Source organism: Poromitra crassiceps (assembly GCF_964638095.1).
Source record: "Poromitra crassiceps genome assembly, contig: HAP1_SCAFFOLD_1530, whole genome shotgun sequence".
NCBI classification, from domain to species: domain Eukaryota; kingdom Metazoa; phylum Chordata; class Actinopteri; order Beryciformes; family Melamphaidae; genus Poromitra; species Poromitra crassiceps.
This window is the reverse complement of record NW_028150882.1, coordinates 1-23,434: the sequence shown is the minus strand read 5'-3', so window position 1 is coordinate 23,434 and position 23,434 is coordinate 1. Positions and strand designations below refer to the sequence as shown.

Below are 23,434 nucleotides of genomic sequence, written 5' to 3'. Positions count from 1 at the left end.
TAGTTTGAAAAGTTTTTTTTTAATGTGCCACCATGTGAAGCAATCCTGTCTTCTTCTGTGAATGTTTGTGGAGCCCACAGGCCTGAGAAAACACAAGACAAAACTTGAATGATCACTATGGAGAAATTGGGATGTTGCAGCAGTTTGCGCGCTATCATAGAGAAGCAAACATAACACAAGGGACCATTTCAATGTGTCTAGAACATAAGTTGAATTGCATGAATGGAAATGTACAAATTACAGTGAGTATGGAGTTGAACACAGTGACAAAAGAAAAAAGATGAAAATATGCACAACATGAAAGCATTCCACCTAAAAAGGAAATATAATGCAGTATGAAATCAGTGAACTCTGTGAAAACAACCTCCTAAAAGATTAAGCTTTGAAGTATCTATTTTTCCTCTTATCAGCCTCTCTCTTTCTCTCTCTTTCTGTCTGCTTCTCTCTCTCTCTCCATCCCCCCTCCCCCCTTCCACTCCACTCCAGTTTGAGAAAGAGAGCAAAGCAAACTGTCTGAAGAGCCACTTCCTGTTGTGTACTTAAGATCCCTGTCATGTGATAGTGTCAGTTGAGGCGGGTGTGTGAGGCCGGCGTGGGGAGGGAATATGGTGGCAGTGCTGATCTTGCTGATGCGAACGCCGCTCTCCCCCCCCCCGCCACTCCGATTGTGTAAAGTGTCGACTCAGCCAGTGTGGCGTCAGAGCCTGAAGCCCTGCGCGACAATTGCAGCACAGACACACACACACACACACACACACACACACACACACACACACACACACACACACACACACACACACACACACACACACACACACAGAGACACACAGACACACACACAATGACACACACATATACACACTAGTGGTGGTACACACTCGAGCTACAGACAGATATTGTAGTAGCCCACATACATGCTGTACGCCACCTAGACAATCAGGTAGACACACAGGAGGATAAACCCACCCAGTAGCCATCATAATAAGTCTGATGTAAGTTATAAGAGGTTTGAATCTTTGCAACATTAGAAATGCCAGTAGAGTTTGGGAGTTTAAGAAAAATGAACAAACAATCAACTGGGGGTTTGCGGTAAATATAATTGTAACAATTAGTTCCTTACTTGAAAATTGTGAAAACATAACTACATGAAACTAGGTGTAAAGATAAATCACGGAGGGGCATTTTGAAAGCTGAGATGGTTCCTTTCCCAAATTCAAAGCAGCAGTCGGTGCCGTAGCCTTTCTAGTGTCAAGGGAAACAATCGTAGATGAACACTTTCTTAAAGTATGATCATTGTGTTTCCTTTGGTGGTTGTGTTGCCTTATGAAGAGCACTGACCGAAGGTCTTAGTTTACCCACCTTTTACATACACATACAGGTCAACTTTATAACACATACAGTCTGACACATAGTAAGATCTGTGTATGCAAATGATTAACTGAATACAAGTGTTTTTGCAATACTAACACGTTTTGTTCTTTTTCTCTCCCTCCTCCCCGCCTTCTCTCTCTCTCTCTCTCTCTCTCTCTCTCTCTCTCTCTCTCTCTCTCTCTCTCTCTCTCTCTCTCTCTCTCTCTCTCTCTCCTTTGTCTTTTGCTTTCTCAGGTGGATATATGTGCAGGCTGTTCTGTACAGAGCTCAGTGCCATGCATCCTGGAAGTTGCTGATGTCCTGAAAACGAAAGCCAAAGAAGAGAAGCCGCTGAGATGAAGAGAAGAGGAGTGGTGGATTAGCCCTGCCCTGATACACAAACCTCCCAAAATGCCTGGGAACTGACAAAGTGATGAACGGAAACAGAATGAAAACCTTCACTTTATGCCGCCACAGATATGGCTTGGGTCACTGTCAGTTATAAATGACTTGCTGCGACCTATTCTGCTTGAAAGATAGTTTTAAGTTTTACTACGCCTGCCCAAAATAAATGATAGCGTTGCATGCGCTGCTTTTTATGGTGCCAGTGCACATACAGATAAAGTGTGAGTCACTGATTCACTGACAGTGCTAGATGAAGATGGATAGATGGCATTGCATCCAGTAACCAGGGAGTGCTAGATGAGCTGTTGCAGTGGATGCTCTGTTAGCAGGACCCACTAGATGATCAAAGACAGATAGCATTGGAAGCGACTGACAGAGACACGCCGGACATCCATAGATGTGCGACTGCAGATAGCAGTAGTTTCTAGTTTTAGTGAGCTTGTGAGGCCAGGCAGGCGGCGTAGACTCGCTTGCACCATGAACCCCAGAGAGAGCGTGGAGGTGATGGAGACCCAGTCCGGAGGCCAGAAGGAGAAGCTGGTCAGAGAAAAGGCCAGCTCAGAGATGGAGGTTGAGGGTGAGGATGACAAAACCCCCGGGGCTTACGACTGCAGTGTTTGTGGACGCAGCTTCCCCTTCCTCAGCTCTCTGTCCCAACATATGAGACGCCACACGGGTGCACGTCCATACAAATGCCCCTACTGCAACCACAGGGCCTCTCAGAAGGGCAACCTCAAAGTTCACATCCGCAGCCACAAACTGGGCACGCTCTCTAGCCACCACACCGATGACGAGGGTGGGGCAGAGGAGGAAGAGGAGGTGGCATCTGCTGAGGTGAGCGTTTCTGAGGGTCTCGACGGAGGGACAAGTCCAACTAAGAGCAGCTCAGCCTGTAACCGGATGATGAACGGGGATAGTACAGAGGAGAGTCGGAGGAAATTGCCTGTGAGGAGCATGAAGAGAGAGAAGTCCATAACTGACCAGCGGCCATATTGTTGCCGACTGTGTGGGTACGAGGCCCTGCGGGAGGACCAGCTCCTCAGTCACATTGAAAAGGTGCACATCACTGCAGACACAGAAGAGGAGACCACTGTGAAGGAAGAGCCCGGGCCGGACACTGATGTCGTCCAGCCACAGAATGATGGGACCTTCCCCTGTGAGACCTGCGGCCAGGTCTTCACCCAAGCCTGGTTTTTGAAGTCACACATGAAGAAACATGCAGGGATCCTGGAACACTGCTGCCGTATTTGCGGCCGACGGTTCAGGGAAGCTTGGTTCCTCAAATCGCATATGAAGACGCACAACACCAAGTCCAGGTCCAGGCCAAAGGTGGATTCCTCTGAGCCCCCAGCCACCATCAACGATGTAGCCCAGGACCCTGATATTGCCACCGGATCTGTTACTTCTATCTATCAGATCTGCTCCAAGTGTGGGAACCTGTTCCACAGCAGAGAGAGCCTGAGGGCCCATGAAAAAGTCCACAGTGTCAGCCATGGTAAGAAGCCCCAGAGCCAACGCAGGGCCAGCAATGACGAGGACTCACCGGCTGCTAAGAGACGCTTCCTAGACTCCTTCAACCTCCGGCCTGCTGAGGAGAAAGCCTTGGAGGTGGAGGAGGCGGGTGAAAAGAAGCTGGGTCAAAGAATCCCAGAGCTGGATCCAGTTTGCAGCTACCAGGCCTGGCAATTAGCCACCAAAGGCAGAGTTGTGGAGCCAGTGGTACCCAGTTATAAGAGCTCTGCTGGGGTAGGAATTATGGGGGAGGAGGCCTTGGCTGGAGCTGCTGTGGTTTTCGAGAAGGAGAACAGCCGTTACGTCCTGAAAGGTCAGGAGAAACGCAGCTCGGGCCGACGCAGCAGCTCCGGGTTTGGAAGCCACGGCTCCTCAGGTGACCGAACGCCAGAGAGCCTCAGTGACTCAGAGTACCGGCCCTCCTCTCGCCAAGACCGACGACGACCATCCCAGACGCAAGCTTCCTCCAAGTCCAACGAGCCCCAGACGCAATCCTCCTCCAAGTCCAGCGAGTCCCAGACGCAAGCCTCCTCCAAGTCCAACGAGTGCTTTGAGTGCGGGAAGGTGTTCCGCAGCCGACACCAGATGATCGTCCACCAACGGGTCCACAGGAGAGATGGAGGGAAGGCATCTGCGGGAGACAAGGAGAGGTCTGCCAGAGACGACCTTTCGGGCTCCACCAGTGACCCAGAGTCAGGCTCCCCGAGTCGGCCCAGCACCCCGGGGTACGGAGACTCCCCGCCAGCCTCCACCCTTGGAAACCAGGCCTCAGAGATGGGCACCGCCAATGCAGGACAGCTGGCAGGTTAGTCAACACCCCAGCCCTTGTTCTTTGTAAAAAAAAATAGTTTGTGGTGAAAAAGTAACATTCAGACATGAAATTATATTTCAATGTACAAAAAGACCCTTCAGTCGGACTCCTTCGCTTTTAGTATAATCATTTTGTAGCACTTTGCTCTAAGCTCTCTGTGATCCCCTGTGATCAGTCCATAGTCACAGAAGGCCCTACGGCCCTAACTTTTGAGTCTTAATTTTGGTTGGTTGTGTGTTTTTGGTGAGTCAGGAACTGTACAAATTATATAATGTTAATATGGTGTGAATAATAGTTTTGAGAGCTAAATAACAAGTTGCAGGGCATATAGCTCTGAGTTTTTTTTGTTTTTTTTTTACGATTATTCATTGGTTGTTTGTGAACACTGTTGAGATCTCAACCACTATTTTACATTCCTTTTAATATACTGTGATTTTCCAGTATAACTAATAGGAAACTAAATATGCATAATAAATAATAGGAATGTGATGAATGTAAACCCGCCTATTCAAACACAGTCTGCAGGGGTTTTTAATGGCCAGAAATGGCTTTAGCCTTTTCATGCCTCCCACTCAAGGCCTCAGACTCTGACAGTTACTCAGTAGCAAACATCTGTTGGTGAAATGTGTGTTATGTGGGTTTATCATGACTGTCTCTGTGTATGGAGTGGGGACTAGAGCCACCGTGTGGCTAAACATCAGAATTACATCTCTTTTGGCTATTTTATATAGTATTTAACACAAACAACATTAAATATGGTCAATAAACTTGAATTGCTCATGGCAAAACTGTTTAGAGCAGTGCAATTATTTGCCATCATAGAGCAATGAGACAAACTGAAAGTCCATGCCTTCCAACACCATCTCAGTAGAGAGGGGATTTTTGGAATGCCTATCATTTTTTCACCTCCACAACCAATACACACTACAGAGAAAAAAAAGAGAACCTACCCATGCAAGGGCAAAAAACAAAATGACATATATTAATCACAGCTGATTTATGATTAAGGAAGGATTCCTGGGTATGCGACAATTGAAAGCTCTCCAACTTGCTTGTGTTAACTTGCTAGCTGGTTGAAAACACAAACTTGGACAGGTTGTGATAGTGTGCTGAGAATGGTAGTGATTGCTTCCATTCCTCCCTGTTGCTTTAGACATTCAAAAATAGCAGCAGCATTTCTTTCTGGCCTGATCGAGCTGTGTGCTATTTCAGCTCTTCCTGTGTCAGGAAACCCCCCCCCCCCTCTTATCTGTGTGTGAATATGGGTTTTGCTCTACTTTTCATGTCTGTGCCATGAAAATCTGTCTTCCTGTCTTCCTTTCGCTCTCAACATCAGAGGTGTTGATTATTCGATTAAAATAAAAACAATCCAGGGAAAATAGACCTCCCACAGTAGCCGTTTCCAGTTTTTCCTGCAAACTTGATGGCACACAGTAGAGCAACAAAGAGAGGCCTGTTTAGAGCAGTGCCGGCTGTGGTTAGCTTCCTTCATAGTGCTCAATGTACTGTGAACTATTCCCTCTCGCCAAAGTCATGGGTAGATTGGGGTGAAATGGACATCCTGGCGTCTGATCTTGGGAATGGCATTTTAGGCAGTACGTTTATGCTGCTGTTTTGGCTAGATATGAATAAGAAAAACAATGCTTTCAAGGAGATGCAGGTTAGTTGTGAGTGCTTACCTTTCTCTGAAGGCATGTGCCTCGGGGGACCTGCTGTGAGAGCCATGCTAAAACATCTGAACTCACAAACAAGCTAATCCAACCATACATCCATCATCCATCCACCCATCATCCACCCACCAGCAGTCTTTTATCTGTTTAGCTTTCTTCTGTGTTCCCTAATCTGTAATGTTAGCTCCTGTGCCACTCTCACTGTCACTCACCCACTCTTCTTACCATCTAGCCAGCCAGGCTGGCCGCTGTCTGAGGGATTGCTTATTTATAGAGTCACCTCTCGATGGAGAGGCGATGCATGGGGAAAGAGACACTCAGAGGACACACTAGTCCTGAATACCCTGATGTCCCCATCACCCCCCCCCCTCTCCTAGCTACTTTCTGTGAATGCAAATGAGGATGAGTGCACACAACATGCAGATATCAACATGATCGGCTTTTAGCCAAATCGGTTACTTATAATGATAATTATAGACTTGATGAAATCTGCTACATCAACGGCGTTTCCGGGTCGAGCATTTAGGAAAGTAGGATTAGGGGTAAGGGGGTGTCGTTGACTCACATCAGACTAGACGTCTTCAAGTAATTTGCATAATTATGCTAAAATCAGGTGCCTGTTCAAGATCTGTGGTGAGCAGCATGATTGTCACTGTGCAGAGATGGTAGCTTATTAACATACTAGTAATAAAGATTTAGTCAATAGCTGTGGCCAGGGAGGAACCTGACAGGACATCTGTTGGTTTCTGCAATATTTCACCTATCAATAATTATTATAAAATAATAATAAAAACAGTTATCTAATCAAAGAGTTGCACTAAAAAAAAAAATCTGTTTAGTTTTCACCCCTGTTAGATGGCAACAGTCATCTGTGCTGTCAGCTCTACTTTATACAAGGATGTTATTTCTGTAAGTTTCAGTGACAGGGGGTCATGGATGGTGTCGTAGATGGTTGCTGTGTTTGTTTCCTGGATACGTATGTAAGCCTAAGGGCTAATGTACACCGCCTCCGGAACAGATGCGGTACGGCCCCGGTACGGCTGCCAACAGACCCACACTCATGTAATCTGTCAGACGTAGCAGGATACGACAAAAATAGAACAGGTGCATCATTTTTCCGTACAGCATGTATCGCCCATCCATTAACATGGGCGAGAGTCGATCCGGTAGTTTTGCCGGATCCGCAACGCAGCCGTAATGCATCTGGTGTACATTGCCTAGTCTGTTTACTCCACCCTGTAAGAGACAAGTGTCACTTCAGTCACAGAGACTGTCACGATGTGTGATGGGGGGTAGTATGTGATTGTGTATGTAAATACTTCTGTAAAGGAAAAGCATAAGGGAAACTATAAGACTGAGAGATTGACTCAGGATTAGACCCGTATGTGTTTTTGAAGGCTAATACAGATATTTGTCAGCATTTCCCCCAGACCTTTATTCTACTTGGGATGTTGATGTCTCTGAAAGCATCATGGTCACCACTGAATGGCCCATACTAATGAAATGTCATCCTTTATGTGGTGGGACAGCTTAACGCAGGGAGAGGCAGGTCTCATTGAAGGTCTTACAGACTGTTGAGTCAAATCCTCCCACGCCACACTGGAATGATGTCTCTGGTCAGACATCTGATGCACCGATAATAAAAACATATTCAATGTGGTGGTCAGTATCGGCTCCATATATATGGACAGACCGATTAAAATCGGCCTCACCCTAGACAGGTAGACAAGGTGTAGGGTGGACATCTCTCTCTGTGCTTGTTTATCCCACATGATGTCATTTCCTGCATGGTTTCCTCATAGCAGCCAGAAGTGAGAAAAATGCACAGCACGCCAAGTGTCCTTTCACAGCTTTTAATATCTCCTCAATCTGGGCAGCAGCAACAACGAACGTTTCAGCCAAAGGGCTTCCTCTTCCTCATAGCAGCAGCAGCACAGGGAGCTACAGCGCCGCTACGGGACTCTGTAAGAGTTATGCTCTTTTTTTGTAAAGAAAGAGAGAGAGAGCTGTGAATGAGGGTGAAAAGCAGGAGTGGAGGAAAGATAGGAGGCTGTAAGAAAGAGAGAGTGTTGTATTCAAACAGAAAGCCCCCCCCGCCCCGGGGCATAACCTTGGCAGGGCGTAGCTATGTGTTGGCCACTGCAGTGTTGCCAACAGGAAGCCAAATGAAAAGCAGATGGCAGGTTACTGTAGTAGTGTAGTGGTGGAGAATACTCTCATGTCATCAGCTCCATAACCATTTTGATAGGAGGCATCTGAGGGCTATCCGTGTGTGTGTCTGTGTGTGTGTGTGTGTGTGTGTGTGTGTGTGTCTGTGTGTGTGTGTGTGTGTGTGTGTCTGTGTGTGTCTGTCTGTGTGTGTGTGTGTGTGTGTGTGTGTGTGTGTGTGTGTGCGTGCGTGCGGGTGTGTGTGTGTGTGTGTGTGTGTGGGAAAATGTTATAACCGTTGGGCTTATAAAACCCCTTAAATACCGACTGAATTATTTAAAAAAATACCCTATTTTTGTTTGTATTACTTCCTGAAAACTAGAGATGCAAGTCTTTCCAATGACAACAGTGTGATCCTACTTGTTAGGAGAGACGGGACACATATGCCACCTTGTGGAGAACTTGTAGAGCTGCACTTAAGAAACCAACAATATCTAGGATGCACAAACACATATTATATCCTGGGAACCATATTCATTGATGCTGTGATGTGAATATTCATTGTTTATTAATGTGTTGATAATATAATTTAGGTAATAGTATTAGAGGTAATTTTAGGACTTCTTATTCATGCCCACATGCAACCTGAATAGAGGAGAGAATGGAAATGGGAATGCTGACCAATACTGCAGCCTTGTGGCTATTCATGAAAACTACATCTGAGTGGAATAATATAAATAAGGCATCTTCTTGATCTGACTGGTCTGATTCAGATGCCTTGTATAGTACCTTATCTGGTAGTAAGAAGGAATAGCATCTAGATATTTTCCTATTCAATTATTGACCTTTATTTTGAATGTCTTTCTCTCCACAGATGACAAGCCTTACATCTGCAGCCTATGTGACTTTGTTACCACAGAGTCGCAGACCTATCTGACCCATGTTCGTGTCCATCACCCGGCAGAAAGACCCAGCCCCATTCCCAGCCCTAGCCCCAGCTCCAGCTCAGACAGAGGCACCCCCAGCGGCTATCCCAAGCTGAAGAAAGCCCTTCTCCATGGGCTGAACAAGTCTGCGCCCCCCCACCCTCACCTCTCAGCTCAGTCCTCCAGGTCCTCCCCATCCCATCCCACCGTGAACCCCCTGGATCTGTGTGTGAGAGCTGAGGGCCACAGGGGCTTGGCCTCCTTGACTCTGGACAGGAAGGGCCTCCCTAACCACAAGTGCTCCTTCTGCTCCCACTCCACCCGCTACCCCGAAGTGCTGTGGATGCACCAGACTGTGGCTCACCGCATCAACAGCAGTAGCTCCACACTGGCTCCTAAATGGGCATTGAAAAACAGTTTGAAGGCCTCCAAGGACAGCTCATCATCCTCCAGGAGGCGCACTGGTCCCCCGCCGGTCCTTGAAGGGAAGGAGTGTCCACCGCTGCCTCCGGTGGTCCGAACTCCACGTACCCGGCCCCCAACCACCTCCAGCGAGGCCCTAAAGAAGAACAGGCCAACTGGGCAACCTACCACATCATCATCATCCTCATCCTCATCTTCCTCTCGAGGATCCTTGTCCACCTCAGGCACCCAGGCTGGGAGGCTCCCTGTCCGGCCAGGCAGCAGCATCAGCGGCAGCACCAGACACATGGAGGACCAGGGTCATCTGTCTCGCTCCAGGCCCAAGGTGGACGTCTACCCTCGGGGAAGCTCGTTATCGTCCAGCAGTCCGTTGGAGAAGAGCACCGTAGCTCCCCAGCGCTCCTCAGGCCCCGGCCCCAGTTCTGCAGCTGGGAGCAGGATGGCTGACCGCTACCTGATGCCTCAGGAGGGTCTGGGCTTTATGCTGTCCAGCAAACATGGCCTGTCAGAGTACAGCCGAGCCAGGAGCTCCGCTCACCATCAGCCACATCCCAACTCCCACAGCCAGGGCCGGGCGAACGCCGCCAGGCCCAGCACCATCACCCACAGCTCCACAGCAGGACACGGCTATGGCACCTCCCAGACCCACGGAGGTGCTCTCCAGAATTCCTCCCCCTCCTCTTCCATGTCCTCAGGAGTTCGTGCAGATGTGAAGCAGGAGGCGATAGCGGAGACACCAGAGATGCCGCTTGACATCCTTAGCTTCCTCAAAAACTACAGTCCCCACGACCTGGCTACACTCTACCACCGATGGGGTGCAGCCAATGCCCTGTTGGATCCCACTGGTAGGGAGATTTCTTTTTACTTTAAAATATGATAAAAGAGCAAACAAAATACAAACTAGAGGGGGGGGGGGATCAAATATACACAACATAGTATATTCGGGTTTGTCTAACATATAGGAAAAACATCTCTTGTGATATAGCCTGTGCTCAAGTAAGTCACATACATGCCTTCATGTGTCAAATGTGTACATTTCAGGCAACCCCTCACACCATATGGCAGAAAATTATTGACAGACACACAAACGGCTTCATTCTGACAAGGTTTTAAATAATGAAGAAAATATGCAAAACACACTTGCACTGTGTGTGCTTGCATGTTCATGAGGTATGATAGAAGGCGCTATATGGGGCTGTGTGTGTGTGTCCATATGTGCTTAGGTTTTAGATGCAAAAGGAGTGTTTGTGTGTGCGTGCGTGTGTGTGTGTGTGTGTGTGTGTGTGTGTGTGTGTGTGTGCGTGCGTGCGTGCAAGTGTGTGTTTTTGCTGTGAAAGACGTGAGAGAACCTTTGCTACTCTCAGGTCTGCAAGGCATGCCTAGTCTCCAACTCCACTCTCCCAGAAAGCTGTCACAAAGTGTTTAGGTCATGGCTCTGCCTGCCTGATGAGAGACTCGCACAGATGCCAATGGAGAGAGGAAAAACAGAGCGGGAGGGAGAGATGAGACACAATAATTACCCCACCAGCTGCTTTGGAAATGGTCATTACCAAACATCCGGATTATTTCCCATTTTTCAGTTGCGTCTCTAAGGTCAAGTGGGGCTGTATGGAGCCAGGGGTCAAACACAACAGCCCCGGAGCAGACGCATGACATCGCTGTCACCCGTCCAGGCGCATATCGTCATGCTCCGCCTTAGCCCTTTGAGTCACATGCTATAAAGTGACCTTTTTTGAGCAACCAACTCTCCCTCTCTCTGTAGTGTGTGTGTGTGTGTGTGTGTGTGTGTGTGTGTGTGTGTGTCTGTCTGCTTGTGTTGTCCGTCCGACTCTGTCTTGTCTTTCATTAGTGCATCAGTGAGAAGGGCTGGCGGCCCAGCGTAGAAGTAGAGTATCCAGAGGCCAGCAGTTGAGCTGCCAGAGACACTCTCTGTCACCTCCTCCACCTCCCCTGTCCTCCCTGTCCTGCTGTCCTTAACCCCCCCCTCCACACACACACACACACACACATGCATGCACACACGCACGCACGCACACACACACACACACACACAACCACAACCAGTGGGCATTGCCCAGGTATATGCCAGGCTTAGAGCTTGGGGAGTTGACGTGTTTGGTGGTGGAGGTTTGTGCAATAAGCAAACCCCCTCTTCCCCCCTCGCCCCCCCAATCACACACACTCCCCCCAGGCCTGTTATCTGCCAGCAAGAGAGGTCACAGGAGTGTACGCGCACGTGTGTGTGTGTGTGTGTGTGTGTTTGTGTGGTCATGACGTAGTCAAACAGATCCAGCCGTCTTCAAATGCCTCGTCCCCCTGCCTCTTGCTACGCTGACCAGGTTTACTTGCACGTGCATGCATGTGACTGTAGTGACCAGGTTTACATGCACGTGCATGCATGTGACTGTAGTGACCAGGTTTACATGCACGTGCATGCATGTGACTGTAGTGACCAGGTTTACATGCACGTGCATGCATGTGACTGTAGTGACCAGGTTTACATGCACGTGCATGCATGTGATTGTAGTGACCAGGTTTACATGCACGTGCATGCATGTGACTGTAGTGACCAGGTTTACATACACGTGCATGCATGTGACTGTAGTGACCAGGTTTACATGCACGTGCATGCATGTGACTGTAGTGACCAGGTTTACATGCACGTGCATGCATGTGACTGTAGTGACCAGGTTTACATGCACGTGCATGCATGTGACTGTAGTGACCAGGTTTACATGCACGTGCATGCATGTGATTGTAGTGACCAGGTTTACATGCACGGGCATGCATGTGACTGTAGTGACCAGGTTTACATGCACGTGCATGCATGTGACTGTAGTGACCAGGTTTACATGCACGTGCATGCATGTGACTGTAGTGACCAGGTTTACATGCACGTGCATGCATGTGACTGTAGTGACCGGGTTTACATGCACGTGCATGCATGTGACTGTAGTGACCAGGTTTACATGCACGTGCATGCATGTGCCTGTAGTGACCAGGTTTACATGCACGTGCATGCATGTGATTGTAGTGACCAGGTTTACATGCACGTGCATGCATGTGACTGTAGTGACCAGGTTTACATGCACGTGCATGCATGTGATTGTAGTGACCAGGTTTACATGCACGTGCATGCATGTGACTGTAGGGACCAGGTTTACATGCACGTGCATGCATGTGACTGTAGTGACCAGGTTTACATGCACGTGCATGCATGTGATTGTAGTGACCAGGTTTACATGCACGTGCATGCATGTGACTGTAGGGACCAGGTTTACATGCACGTGCATGCATGTGATTGTAGTGACCAGGTTTACATGCACGTGCATGCATGTGATTGTAGTTACCAGGTTTACATGCACGTGCATGCATGTGATTGTAGTTACCAGGTTTACATGCACGTGCATGCATGTGACTGTAGGGACCAGGTTTACATGCGCGTGCATGCATGTGATTGTAGTGACCAGGTTTACATGCACGTGCATGCATGTGACTGTAGGGACCAGGTTTACATGCGCGTGCATGCATGTGCCTGTAGTGACCAGGTTTACATGCACGTGCATGCATGTGACTGTAGTGACCAGGTTTACATGCACGTGCATGCATGTGCCTGTAGTGACCAGGTTTACATGCACGTGCATGCATGTGATTGTAGTGACCAGGTTTACATGCACGTGCATGCATGTGACTGTAGGGACCAGGTTTACATGCGCGTGCATGCATGTGACTGTAGTGACCAGGTTTACATGCATGTGCATGCATGTGACTGTAGTGACCAGGTTTACATACACGTGCATGCATGTGATTGTAGTGACCAGGTTACATGCATGGGCATGCATGTGACTGTAGTGACCAGGTTTACATGCACGTGCATGCATGTGACTCTAGTGACCAGGTTTACTTGCACGTGCATGCAGGCGCGGACTGCATAATCGGGCGCTTCGGGCAGAGGCTGAGGCCACTCACTGAACAGCAGGCCAGTATGTATAAGTGTTCCTAGTTGCGCAGATTGCAGGCAGGCCGGCTGCAGGCAGCCAGGCAGGGAGGAATGAGTTAACTTTTCAGTCAGAAGCTGCTGAGACCCCAGCGCGGGTCGGCGGGGCTTGCTGTTCAATGGTGCCAAAATGGAGAAGAAAAGAGGTGCAGAGAGGTGGAAAGCAAGGAGTCTATGTTGTGTCTTGGCCTAAACTACAATATCAGTGGTAGACAATTGTCTATTGCCTCTAGAATATTCATTTGTATTTATTTATTTATTTATTTGTATTAGGCTATATAAAAAGTCCCAATGGTCAAATTTAAACAGTAGTGGGTAAACTGAAAGTATGGGTTGGATTGCTTTTGGGGTTTTCTTCACAAAAGTGGAGAAGGAGGCAGAAGCAGCACTAGCACTGCAGCAGGTGCTCCTGCAGAGCTGGAGGTGGTGTTGAACTTATCAGAATCAGGAACCTTCAGGTAGGCTACAATTTCAGAGCATAAAGTGAAACATGTAGGCTATATGCTTATTGCTTTCACATTAATGTGCTTTATGGGATTATCAGTAAGAGTTTAGTACAGTTTAAAGTGGAGATGAAGCAGTTTGATTTTTTTGTATTTGCATTTAACCTCAGACAAGCCAAGACAGGACACTGCACTCTTCCTTAAATGAAGTTCGCTGTGAAGCTTTTGTACAGAGGCATGTTTTTGTTTTTACGTCTTCATATTATACTTGCAGTTATCTAGGCAATGTTGAATTCTATTAGTGAACAAATAGGTAACATAACATGTAACATCACGTTAGCATTATATTCACCAAATCTGGCTTCAAACGGCCCAAATTCTTCACGTGTGTCCACGTGTGTTGGCCTGCATGGTATCTAATGCCCGGCCCGAATTATGGTCCCAGTCCACCACTGCGTGCATGCATGTAAGCATTAAGAACATCTAAGGGGACATTCAGACCAAAAGCGTTTTTGGAGCTGCCAGTGTCTTTCTGCAATTCATTCTCTATGTAAGGACGCGCTAAACATGCTCCTCTTTTAATGAACGCACCTGGCGTTTCAGCGCTGGTGGCGTCTGTTGTTTTTGGAGGAGCGCTGTGGGCGTTTTAAAGCTGAAAAAAGTTGAACATTAGAGGAAAAGCGCCCTGCTCGTTTTTTTCACTCCTCCTACCTTTTCTCCTCCCGAGCGGAGAATTGGCAATAATCTGGCTTTCATGTTGACAGTGAACAACATCAAACAGACAAAACTCGCTGGCTACCGTCCGTGTGGTCGTTGTGTTCTGATCTGTACTGCACGCGACTACAGGGGAAAACAAAACGGAGCACAAAAAAATGCTCCGTGCCCTGTGTTTTGTGCACAATGGAAGCGCTCTCAACATGATTTTCATAACGTTCTGACTGAAAAAAAAAACGCTTTTGGTGTGAATGTCCCCTTAGAAGAATTTTAAATTTAGCAAATTTGTCAAACCTGCAGATGTACTCCAATTATGTTAGTGTGATTATGCTCTTAGTCAGCATAGCATTATCACAGTAACATATGTGCAGTAATTCAGGTGTCATCAAGTTGTGTAGTTGGCGATGTAGTTCATGTTTTATTTTTTATTTTAATTTCTGTGTGAATACTCGCAATAAGCACATGTCACATGCAGCCTAGAAAAGGTGAGATTTAGGCTATAGAAACGGAGTGAAATACAATATGTCTACATGTGTAATATTGAAAGAGAAAGCTGGACTCAACATTGACGGCTGAACCTCTTCAGCACTTCCAACCCCACCAGATACTAAGATGACATTTTGTTTTCTAACAGGGATGCAAAATAGTGAAAAACGTGACAGCAGGGCAAATACAAACCACTCAGAAATCCTTCACTTAACTCATTCGCCACCATTGGCGCCACTGAACGTTATAAAAAATAAAATAAAACGCTTCCCCACCATCGACGTCATTGGACGGCAATAAGTGTTTTCACCGTCATGTGATAGATGGCTCTCTTACTCACCTTGTGAAATAGTACAGCACGTCTAAAGGTGTACAGGATCGACCACTATTGTCTAACAAAACCAGGAAGCAGAAAAAAGCAACAATCTCCCATCAGAAAAGGTCCATAGCACAGCTCCATGGCACGGCTCAAACGCTGGTCCAGCAGCTTTTATCCATACGGGTTTGGACTCCCATTACAGCGGGGGGGCAGCCTGTCACTCAAACGTGAAGGATTTTGTTTTCACCACGCACCACGCAACACGTCCACAAGTCACTCAGGAAATAGTAATCCAGTTCCTAAACTCTTGACGCAGTGTAAATTTCAGCCGGTAGATTGCTCCTGACATACAGTAGCCTACACAGACAACCAGTCGCACCCCCGCGCTAGACGAATGCGGGACCCGGGCTTCCCTCTCCCAATAGCGGGGTGAATCTCTTTCTCACACCGGTGTTACGGTAAAAGCTGTGCCCACGGGCGAGTTTGACCGGAAGGGGAAACAAAATCATTATGGGGTTCAGAGTTGAGTGTAACACCGCCAGTATCCGCCATCAAAGGCATTTATTCGGGTCAGGAGCCGTGAAGATGACTTAATTTACAAAAATGCCATTTCCCCCGCTTTCTGGTCAGAGACTGCTGTTTTTGGTGAAAATGACCTACATTCAGATGTCGATAGAACGGATGAAGGTAGAATGAAACTTTTTTTTCATATGAAAGTTGAGGCTCTCTTCTTTCTTTTGGGATATTCAGTCTTTACGTAGTCATAGAAGAAAATATTCTGTGGGTCTTGGAAAATTTATGAAAATTATCAAAAACCCTGGCAGTGGCTAATGACTTTTTCTGAAAAACTCTGGCGGAGAATGAGTTAAGTGTCCTAATTTTTTTTTTTTTTTTCCCCCCCAGATTTTTTATCCCATTTTTATCCCCCATTAGTGCTAATTTAATTTATTTATCCTGGTTGCTACTCCACCGTCTACCGATCTGGGGAGAGCCGAAACTGGCTCCATGCTTCCTCCGAGACATGGGCAGTTAGCCAGCCGCTTCTTTCACCTGACAGGGGGAAGCTTCACCGGTAGGACATAGCACATGGGAGGATCACGCTATTCCAACGAGTTCCCCTCCCTCCGAACAGGTGCCCTTAACGACCAGAGGAGGAACCACATTAGCAACCAGGATATTGCATGTTTTGGTGAAGGGGTTCCTATATGAAGGAAACCCCCGGGAGGCACGGGGAGAACATGCAAACTCCACACAGAAAGGCCCTTTTGACGACCCCACCCGGGCGGTCGGCACTCGAGGACATGCGGACGGGCACGCATTCCTTCAGTGTTCACAGCGTCCCAGGTGGGAATCGAACCCAGGACCTTCGAGCTGTGAGGCGACAGCGCTTACCACTGCACCACCGTACCCCCCTGAGTGTCCTATTTATTGACTGTACCTAAAGGTGACTAGTTTGTATCCATGTCACCTTAACAGATTTCTAGGTATTGAAGTCTGCAAAATTCAAACATTTACCTCTCTTTGCCATTTGGGGCCGCCAATGTGCAAAATTGCCTAGTGCATGTTATAGAGTACCACAGGGATGACGTATTTTTGTAGGCTTTATCCAGAAATCGCCGCCATTTGGTTCATCAGTGGAAAAGTCTGTGGGGTTTTAGAATGGGGATTTCACTTAAATGCATAAAATAAGGTCTGTGGATAACACAAGTTTATGGGAACACGAATTTGGGTTCAGCATGATACTCTTCACAAACGTGAATAACTTTTATGCCTTTTGAAGCGTTTGAAGCGTTAAAATCGCGTAAAAAAACACACATTTACGTTCCAAAAGTCATAAAAGTTATTCATGTTTGTGAAGATTATCATGCAGAACCCAGATTCGCGTTCCCGTTTTTTTTTAAACCTGGAAATATACTCATTCCTGCGGCTCTCTATAGACGGTTTTAACTTGACAACAAAAACATTCTAAATTGAACCCCCGCTCACTTCCTGTTGCAGTGTTTGCTATGGACATAAAAGAAAAAAAAACATTCAAGTGCAGGACTGACCATTCCGTGAAAACCGTCTATACAGCTGAGCAGCGAAAACAAAAGTAACGATGTCGAGTGAATATTTCTGCAGTTTGTCGAATGCTGAGGAAAAGGAAGTGCTGTGGGGTTGCGCTCTGGTGAAAACCGTCTATAGTAAAGTATTGTCACATTATTGCGTGCATCTAAACATAGCTGGTGTGAGCCTTTTTTGTTGTTGTTGCCCTGGACCAAACACACATACACACACTCTGAAACACATGACACACACATACGCAGATACAGATTTACACACACACGCACGCATGCACACGCACACACACACACACACACCTGACATGTGACACACGGGCAGCGGAGCGGGCACATCACAGCCGGGGCGTTTTAATTGCCTGTAATTTATGCGGTGTGTGTGTGTGTGTGTGTGTGTGTGTGTGTGTGTGTGTGTGTGTGTGCTCTGTGTGTGTTTGTGTTTGTGTGTGTGTGTGTGTGTGTGTGTGTGTGTGTGTGTGTGTGTGTGTGTGTGTCTGGCTGTCAGCCTCTGAGATGATGCTGTGTGACAGCAGCCCCCGGAGCTAGCGGCTCATAATGACACATTAGACATACTAATGATGCCTGCACTAGTCCACTACTGATGCTACCTAGCTGCACCACTCCAGACAGCCACCAGGTGCATGTACACCAACTCACTTTCTTCCTACCTAGCTGCACCACTCCAGACAGCCACCAGGTGCATGTACACCAACTCACTTTCTTCCTACCTAGCTGCACCACTCCAGACAGCCACCAGGTGCATGTACACCAACTCACTTTCTTCCTACCTAGCTGCACCACTCCAGACAGCCACCAGGTGCATGTACACCAACTCACTTTCTTCCTACCTAGCCGCACCTCTCCAGACAGCCACCAGGTGCATGTACACCAACTCACTTTCTTCCTACCTAGCTGCACCACTCCAGACAGCCACCAGGTGCATGTACACCAACTCACTTTCTTCCTACCTAGCCGCACCACTCCAGACAGCCACCAGGTGCATGTACACCAACTCACTTTCTTCCTACCTAGCCGCACCACTCCAGACAGCCACCAGGTGCATGTACACCAACTCACTTTCTTCCTACCTAGCTGCACCACTCCAGACAGCCACCAGGTGCATGTACACCAACTCACTTTCTTCCTACCTAGCCGCACCACTCCAGACAGCCACCAGGTGCATGTACACCAACTCACTTTCTTCCCGGCCCGGCCTGCACCTTTACATCTTTCACTCAAGGCAAATATTGCCATAAGAGAATGTGAAACAAATGTCATAATGTGGTGGCAGCAGAACACGTGGAACACATTTCACATGGGGGGCGGTGCGTTTTTCACCTTGAAATGTTCACATCTGAAGTCAAAACTCACATACGGTATGATGTGAAGACCAACTGCCTTTCTGTTCACAAGATTAGCCATCAAGATGTCTAATAGTTTTGGAGAGAGTGAAACCTAGCATTAGAATAGTACAGTAATGCATCTGCATTCTCTAGTTGCGATACATAGTGAAATTAAGCTATGTCTAATTTTGCTGGGGGTCCCCTGCGAAACATTCCCACAGCATTTTCCATGATATTCAGACGGTGCTGTGGTGAAAGAGTTTGATGTTCTAGTACAGTACAACCTTTTTCACGTCAAGGACCCCTTAACTCATTCACCGCCAATGACGTCTTTGACGTGTTATCAGCAATGGCCTTCCCCGCCAAGGACGTGTTTGACGTGTTTTTGTTTTTATTGGTGCAGCGCCTGCAGCAAACACTTGCCCAGCCTGTCACACAGACACAGGTCCCTGCCTTCAAAGGGTAGCCGACAGCACGCGATCAAACACATACCGCAGCTGTTGTTTTGAAATTGAGCAGGAGGAAAAGCAGAGAACGGGTAACGCTTCCTTGTGCAGACAGGAGAAACGCCGAGCTGGAGTCGCCTTCCTCTGTGCCAGCCAGGAGAAAACGGGAGAAAGTAATCAAGAGATGTGTTTGATCATCGGAGGAATGAGGAAATGATCGATCAGTTTGCGAGGGCGGTGAGGACGTGTTGAATAGCCGAGGGGAAAACGGGAACGATCATAGATATGACAGGGAGACATGGACGAGGACGGTGTACCAGAACAAATCAAAATAAACACAGGAACAGCTAGGCAGCAGCGGGCAGAAGGCACTCACAGCAGCCCGCTGTCCTTCCAGTTGGTTCATGAAATCGCTGGGCTGCTCGCCCTCCAGTGTTGCTCCTGGCCAATCCCAGCGCCACAGGGCGTGGTTATTGCTTATCCTATGTTGGGTTAGAAATCTAAAAGGGGGATCGTGTGTGTGTGTGTGTGTGTGTGTGTGTGTGTGTGTGTGTGTGTGTGTGTGTGTGTGTGTGTGTCTGTCTGTCTGTCTGTCTGTCTGTCTGTCTGTCTGTCTGTCGGTGTGTCTGTCTGTCTGTCTCTGTCTGTCTGTCTGTCTGCACACTCACACCGAGTAAACTGTATTGTTGAATGTAAAAAAAAGCACTTCATGTGTGTATATATATATATATATTTTTTTTTTTTTTTTTTGTCATTTGTGTCCTAACGAATAATATTTACATGTCTGATGTCAATACAGTTCAAAATAAAAGAATTGAGAGTGAGTTATGCCTGAGATTGTGCCCTTTTACAAAAATGCTTTTTTCTCCCTTTTCTCTTCCCAGACAGGCTTTTTTGGTGAACATTGGGTGTATAAAAAGGGTTATAAGTAGAGTACAGAACATGCTAAAAGCTAACTTTCTTTTTGGGGGTGAAAGTAGAGACTTAGATCTTCATTTCGAGGTATTGGACATCACTGTAGTCCTAGTACAGAATTTACTGTGGGTCTTGAAAGATGACCAAACATTATGGAAATACTTGGCCTGTGCCAAAAATGCCAGTCAGATATTGGCAGTGAATGAGTTAAGTGACACACATTAGATCACTAAGTAATAGGGGTGTCACGATATTTCGTCGCACGATATATCGCGATATCGAAACGTCACGATATGCGTATCATCAGAAAAAAATTATATCGTAAAAAAAAAATTGGCTCCTGAATAATAATAGAACAAATTTAGCAGAATCAACACGCATGAGTGAGGGGGTAGACTACTACTGGCATGGCAGAACAGCTCAAGGGGTACATAAGATTACATAAGTTTAGGGACCATTGAGCATGAGTTATTTAAGAAATAGATTGTATACTTTATTTTTCTTTCACCATGCAACAAACATTTAGTTTGTGACAGTGTGACACATTCTATTGCAAGAGAAGCATTATCTTCCATGTTGTTTTATAGTTATTATAATAACAATTTCCAAAAACAGCATTTGTTTTGTGTTTTGTGTATTTCAAATGAAAGACTATTTTTCCAGTATTTTCCCAGGGCTCCCTTGAAAAGAGGTTTCGATTTCAACGGGACTCACATGGTTAAATAAATGATAAATAAATACATAAAAATTATTTACTTTTGTTAAGAATATTGTTAAAATATCGTATCGTATCGTTATCGTGAACCCAATATTGTGTATCGTATCGTGAAATTAGTGTATCGTGACACCCCTACTAAGTAAGTAAAGTAAAGTAAAGTAAAACTTTATTTATATAGCGCCCTTCACAGCACAAATGCACAGAGTGTTTTACATTGGTAAGAAAAGCAATACAATGCAATAAATCAATATAATAAAAAAAAGTACAATAAAAGCATGGGATAAAACAACAAATATGACAAGTAAAAAGTAAAAGCAGTAACTGTTTAACGATTGCCAAAGGCCTGTATGTAGCCAGGCGAAGGCCCTCACTGACCCTCATTTTGTCCCAGGGGCCCCCATCTGATATGATTTTAGCTTTTTTGATCCCACTCTCCTGGCCCTGTTTTGCAGGAGCCTAGTTTTGGGGTCCTTAGGCTGATTGGGTGCACCTGGGCCCGGTGCACTCAATGGGCTGAAGACCTTCAGACCATTCAGTCTCTCTCCCACCTCACCGATGCACCGTTTGTTCTGTTTGTTTGTTTGTTTGTTTGTGTTGTCTAGTTATTTCCCTTAATAATATATTGTTTTAACTTTTACTTTGGTGTATGACCCCTCATTTGTTACTTCCTTGAGCCAGGTCATTATATATGAGTGGACTCATACTCCACAGTAAAATCTAAGACAGTAATGTATTAACTAAAACTAGGGGAAAATAACTAGACAACATAAACTACATTAAACAAACGAAAAGAACAAAAGGTGAGGGAGAGAGACTTGAGCCCAATAAGTGCACCGGGCCCAGGTGCACCCAATCAGCCTAACGACCTCAACACCAGACTCCTGCCAAACAGGGTCGTCACACTTTGACAGTAGATGTTTTATTACAGAAAGTGTATGAAAGCCATGACTAAAATAGTCATACATTTTGTCATTGTGTTTCTTCTGGTTGGAATTCTTGTGAAAATAAATTATTAGCCTTTTTGCTGGGGACCCCCTGGAAGCCCCTTAAGGACCCCACTTTGAGAACCACTGCTCTAGTAGTCACTATAGTCATCGTTTTTAGGGGGCAGCACCCATCATTGGCTTTAAATAATTGTTGATTTAAAGTGAATGTGTCCAAAACCTAGTTTGGACATAGTTTTCTGTTGTTTATATTATGGATACATTCAACTTCACCTGTTTTTCACCTCTACTCTCACACCACCCTGATGATTAGAGCCTGAATTAACCACTTGTGCTTTATAGAGTTTACTCCATTTGCACTTTATTTAATTGTGTGTTCCCTCTTCCTGTGTGTGTGTGTGTGTGTGTGTGTGTGTGTGTGTGTGTGTGTGTGTGTGTGTGTGTGTGTGTGTGTGTGTGTGTGTATTTCCGTGCGTGCGTGTGTGTTCAGGGATGCTGAGGTCTCTAATGCGACAGGGACAGTATGTCTGCCATGAGTGCGGCAAGAGTTTCAGTCAACCAAGCCACCTGCGCACTCATATGAGGTCCCATACAGGTAAATCACCAGAATACACATGCACATGCACGCACATGCACGCACATGCACGCACATGCACGCACATGCACACACACACACACACACACACACACACACATACACACGCACACACACACACACACACACACACACACGCACACGCACACACACACACGCACATACTCACACACATCCTGGGGGTGGACAAAATAAGAGAAACAGCACATGAAAGAAAAGGACTTTGGAGTAACTAAATCACTTAATCAATGATAAAGAAGCTGTAAAGATGCAGGCCAGTCCAATTAATTCCTATGGTAATTAGCAGAATGTGTCAACTTTAAGAGGTTTGTCAGCATTTTAATATTTTTTTTATATATATATATTCTCTTTTTTATTTGAGTGATAGGTCAACAGGTACAAAGCATCATACATTGTACATTTATTGTTTTGGATACGGAAACAAAATAATAGTAATCACGCAGACAGCATAAAAAAAAAAAAAAAAAAAATACACTACAAAACAAGCAAACAAAAGAAAAAGAAGAAAAAATAACACTGTGTAGCAGAGAACCAGAGGGGAACACAATACTGTACAATAAATGGTATTTTCGCAGAAATCTGTTCTATAGGTTTTGATCAAATCAATCCATCCTTCCCAACGTAAATCAAATACATCCATGAAGTTTGCGTTGCTACTGGCTTTTGGCGTTTGCGTTGCTACTGGCCGTACCAAAAATGCATAAGGATTTAGATATCTATTTCTTATAACACAGAAGTAATATTTTATTTATTATAATGCCTTGCTCTAGATAAACGGTAGAATAATTGTGTGACTGTGAGTATTTTCAATGTTTATTATAAAACTTCCATTATAATTTAATAATAATTAATTATATTACTTATAATAATAAATAAGTAATTTCCATTACTGTGGTATGGCAGCCGGATGCCATGACAGGCAATTACAACGCTGTACATTTAAACGTAGGCTACACTGCTCAGTGCTCAAGCACTCATAGCGTTCTCCTTTTAGCAACTTTCTCACTTGTTTAGCCTACATGCTTTTCAGATCTGCTAGTTAATTAGGCTACTTAATGTTAGTTTGCTCCTCTCTCTCGCTCGATCCTCTCCACGCATCCTCCAATCCGAGTCCATGCGGACTCCAGAAACTATAAACAGAACTAGCCTACTACTCATCCGTGGTGTCCACAGCAGCCCATGTAGTGT

The 23,434-nt window shown here is 46.0% G+C and overlaps 1 protein-coding gene across 1 annotated transcript; it reads left to right on the top strand.

Moving 5' to 3' along the window:
- Positions 1-2,232: 2,232 nt before the first annotated feature.
- Positions 2,233-22,225, top strand: LOC310771931 (zinc finger protein 516-like; the record flags this gene model as incomplete). The annotated part of the gene is made up of 3 exons (XM_083664429.1): positions 2,233-4,072; positions 8,771-10,090; positions 22,121-22,225. Coding segments are annotated over 3 exons (3,265 nt in total), but the record flags the coding sequence as incomplete, so codon positions are not given.
- Between the last annotated feature and the right edge of the window lie 1,209 nt (positions 22,226-23,434).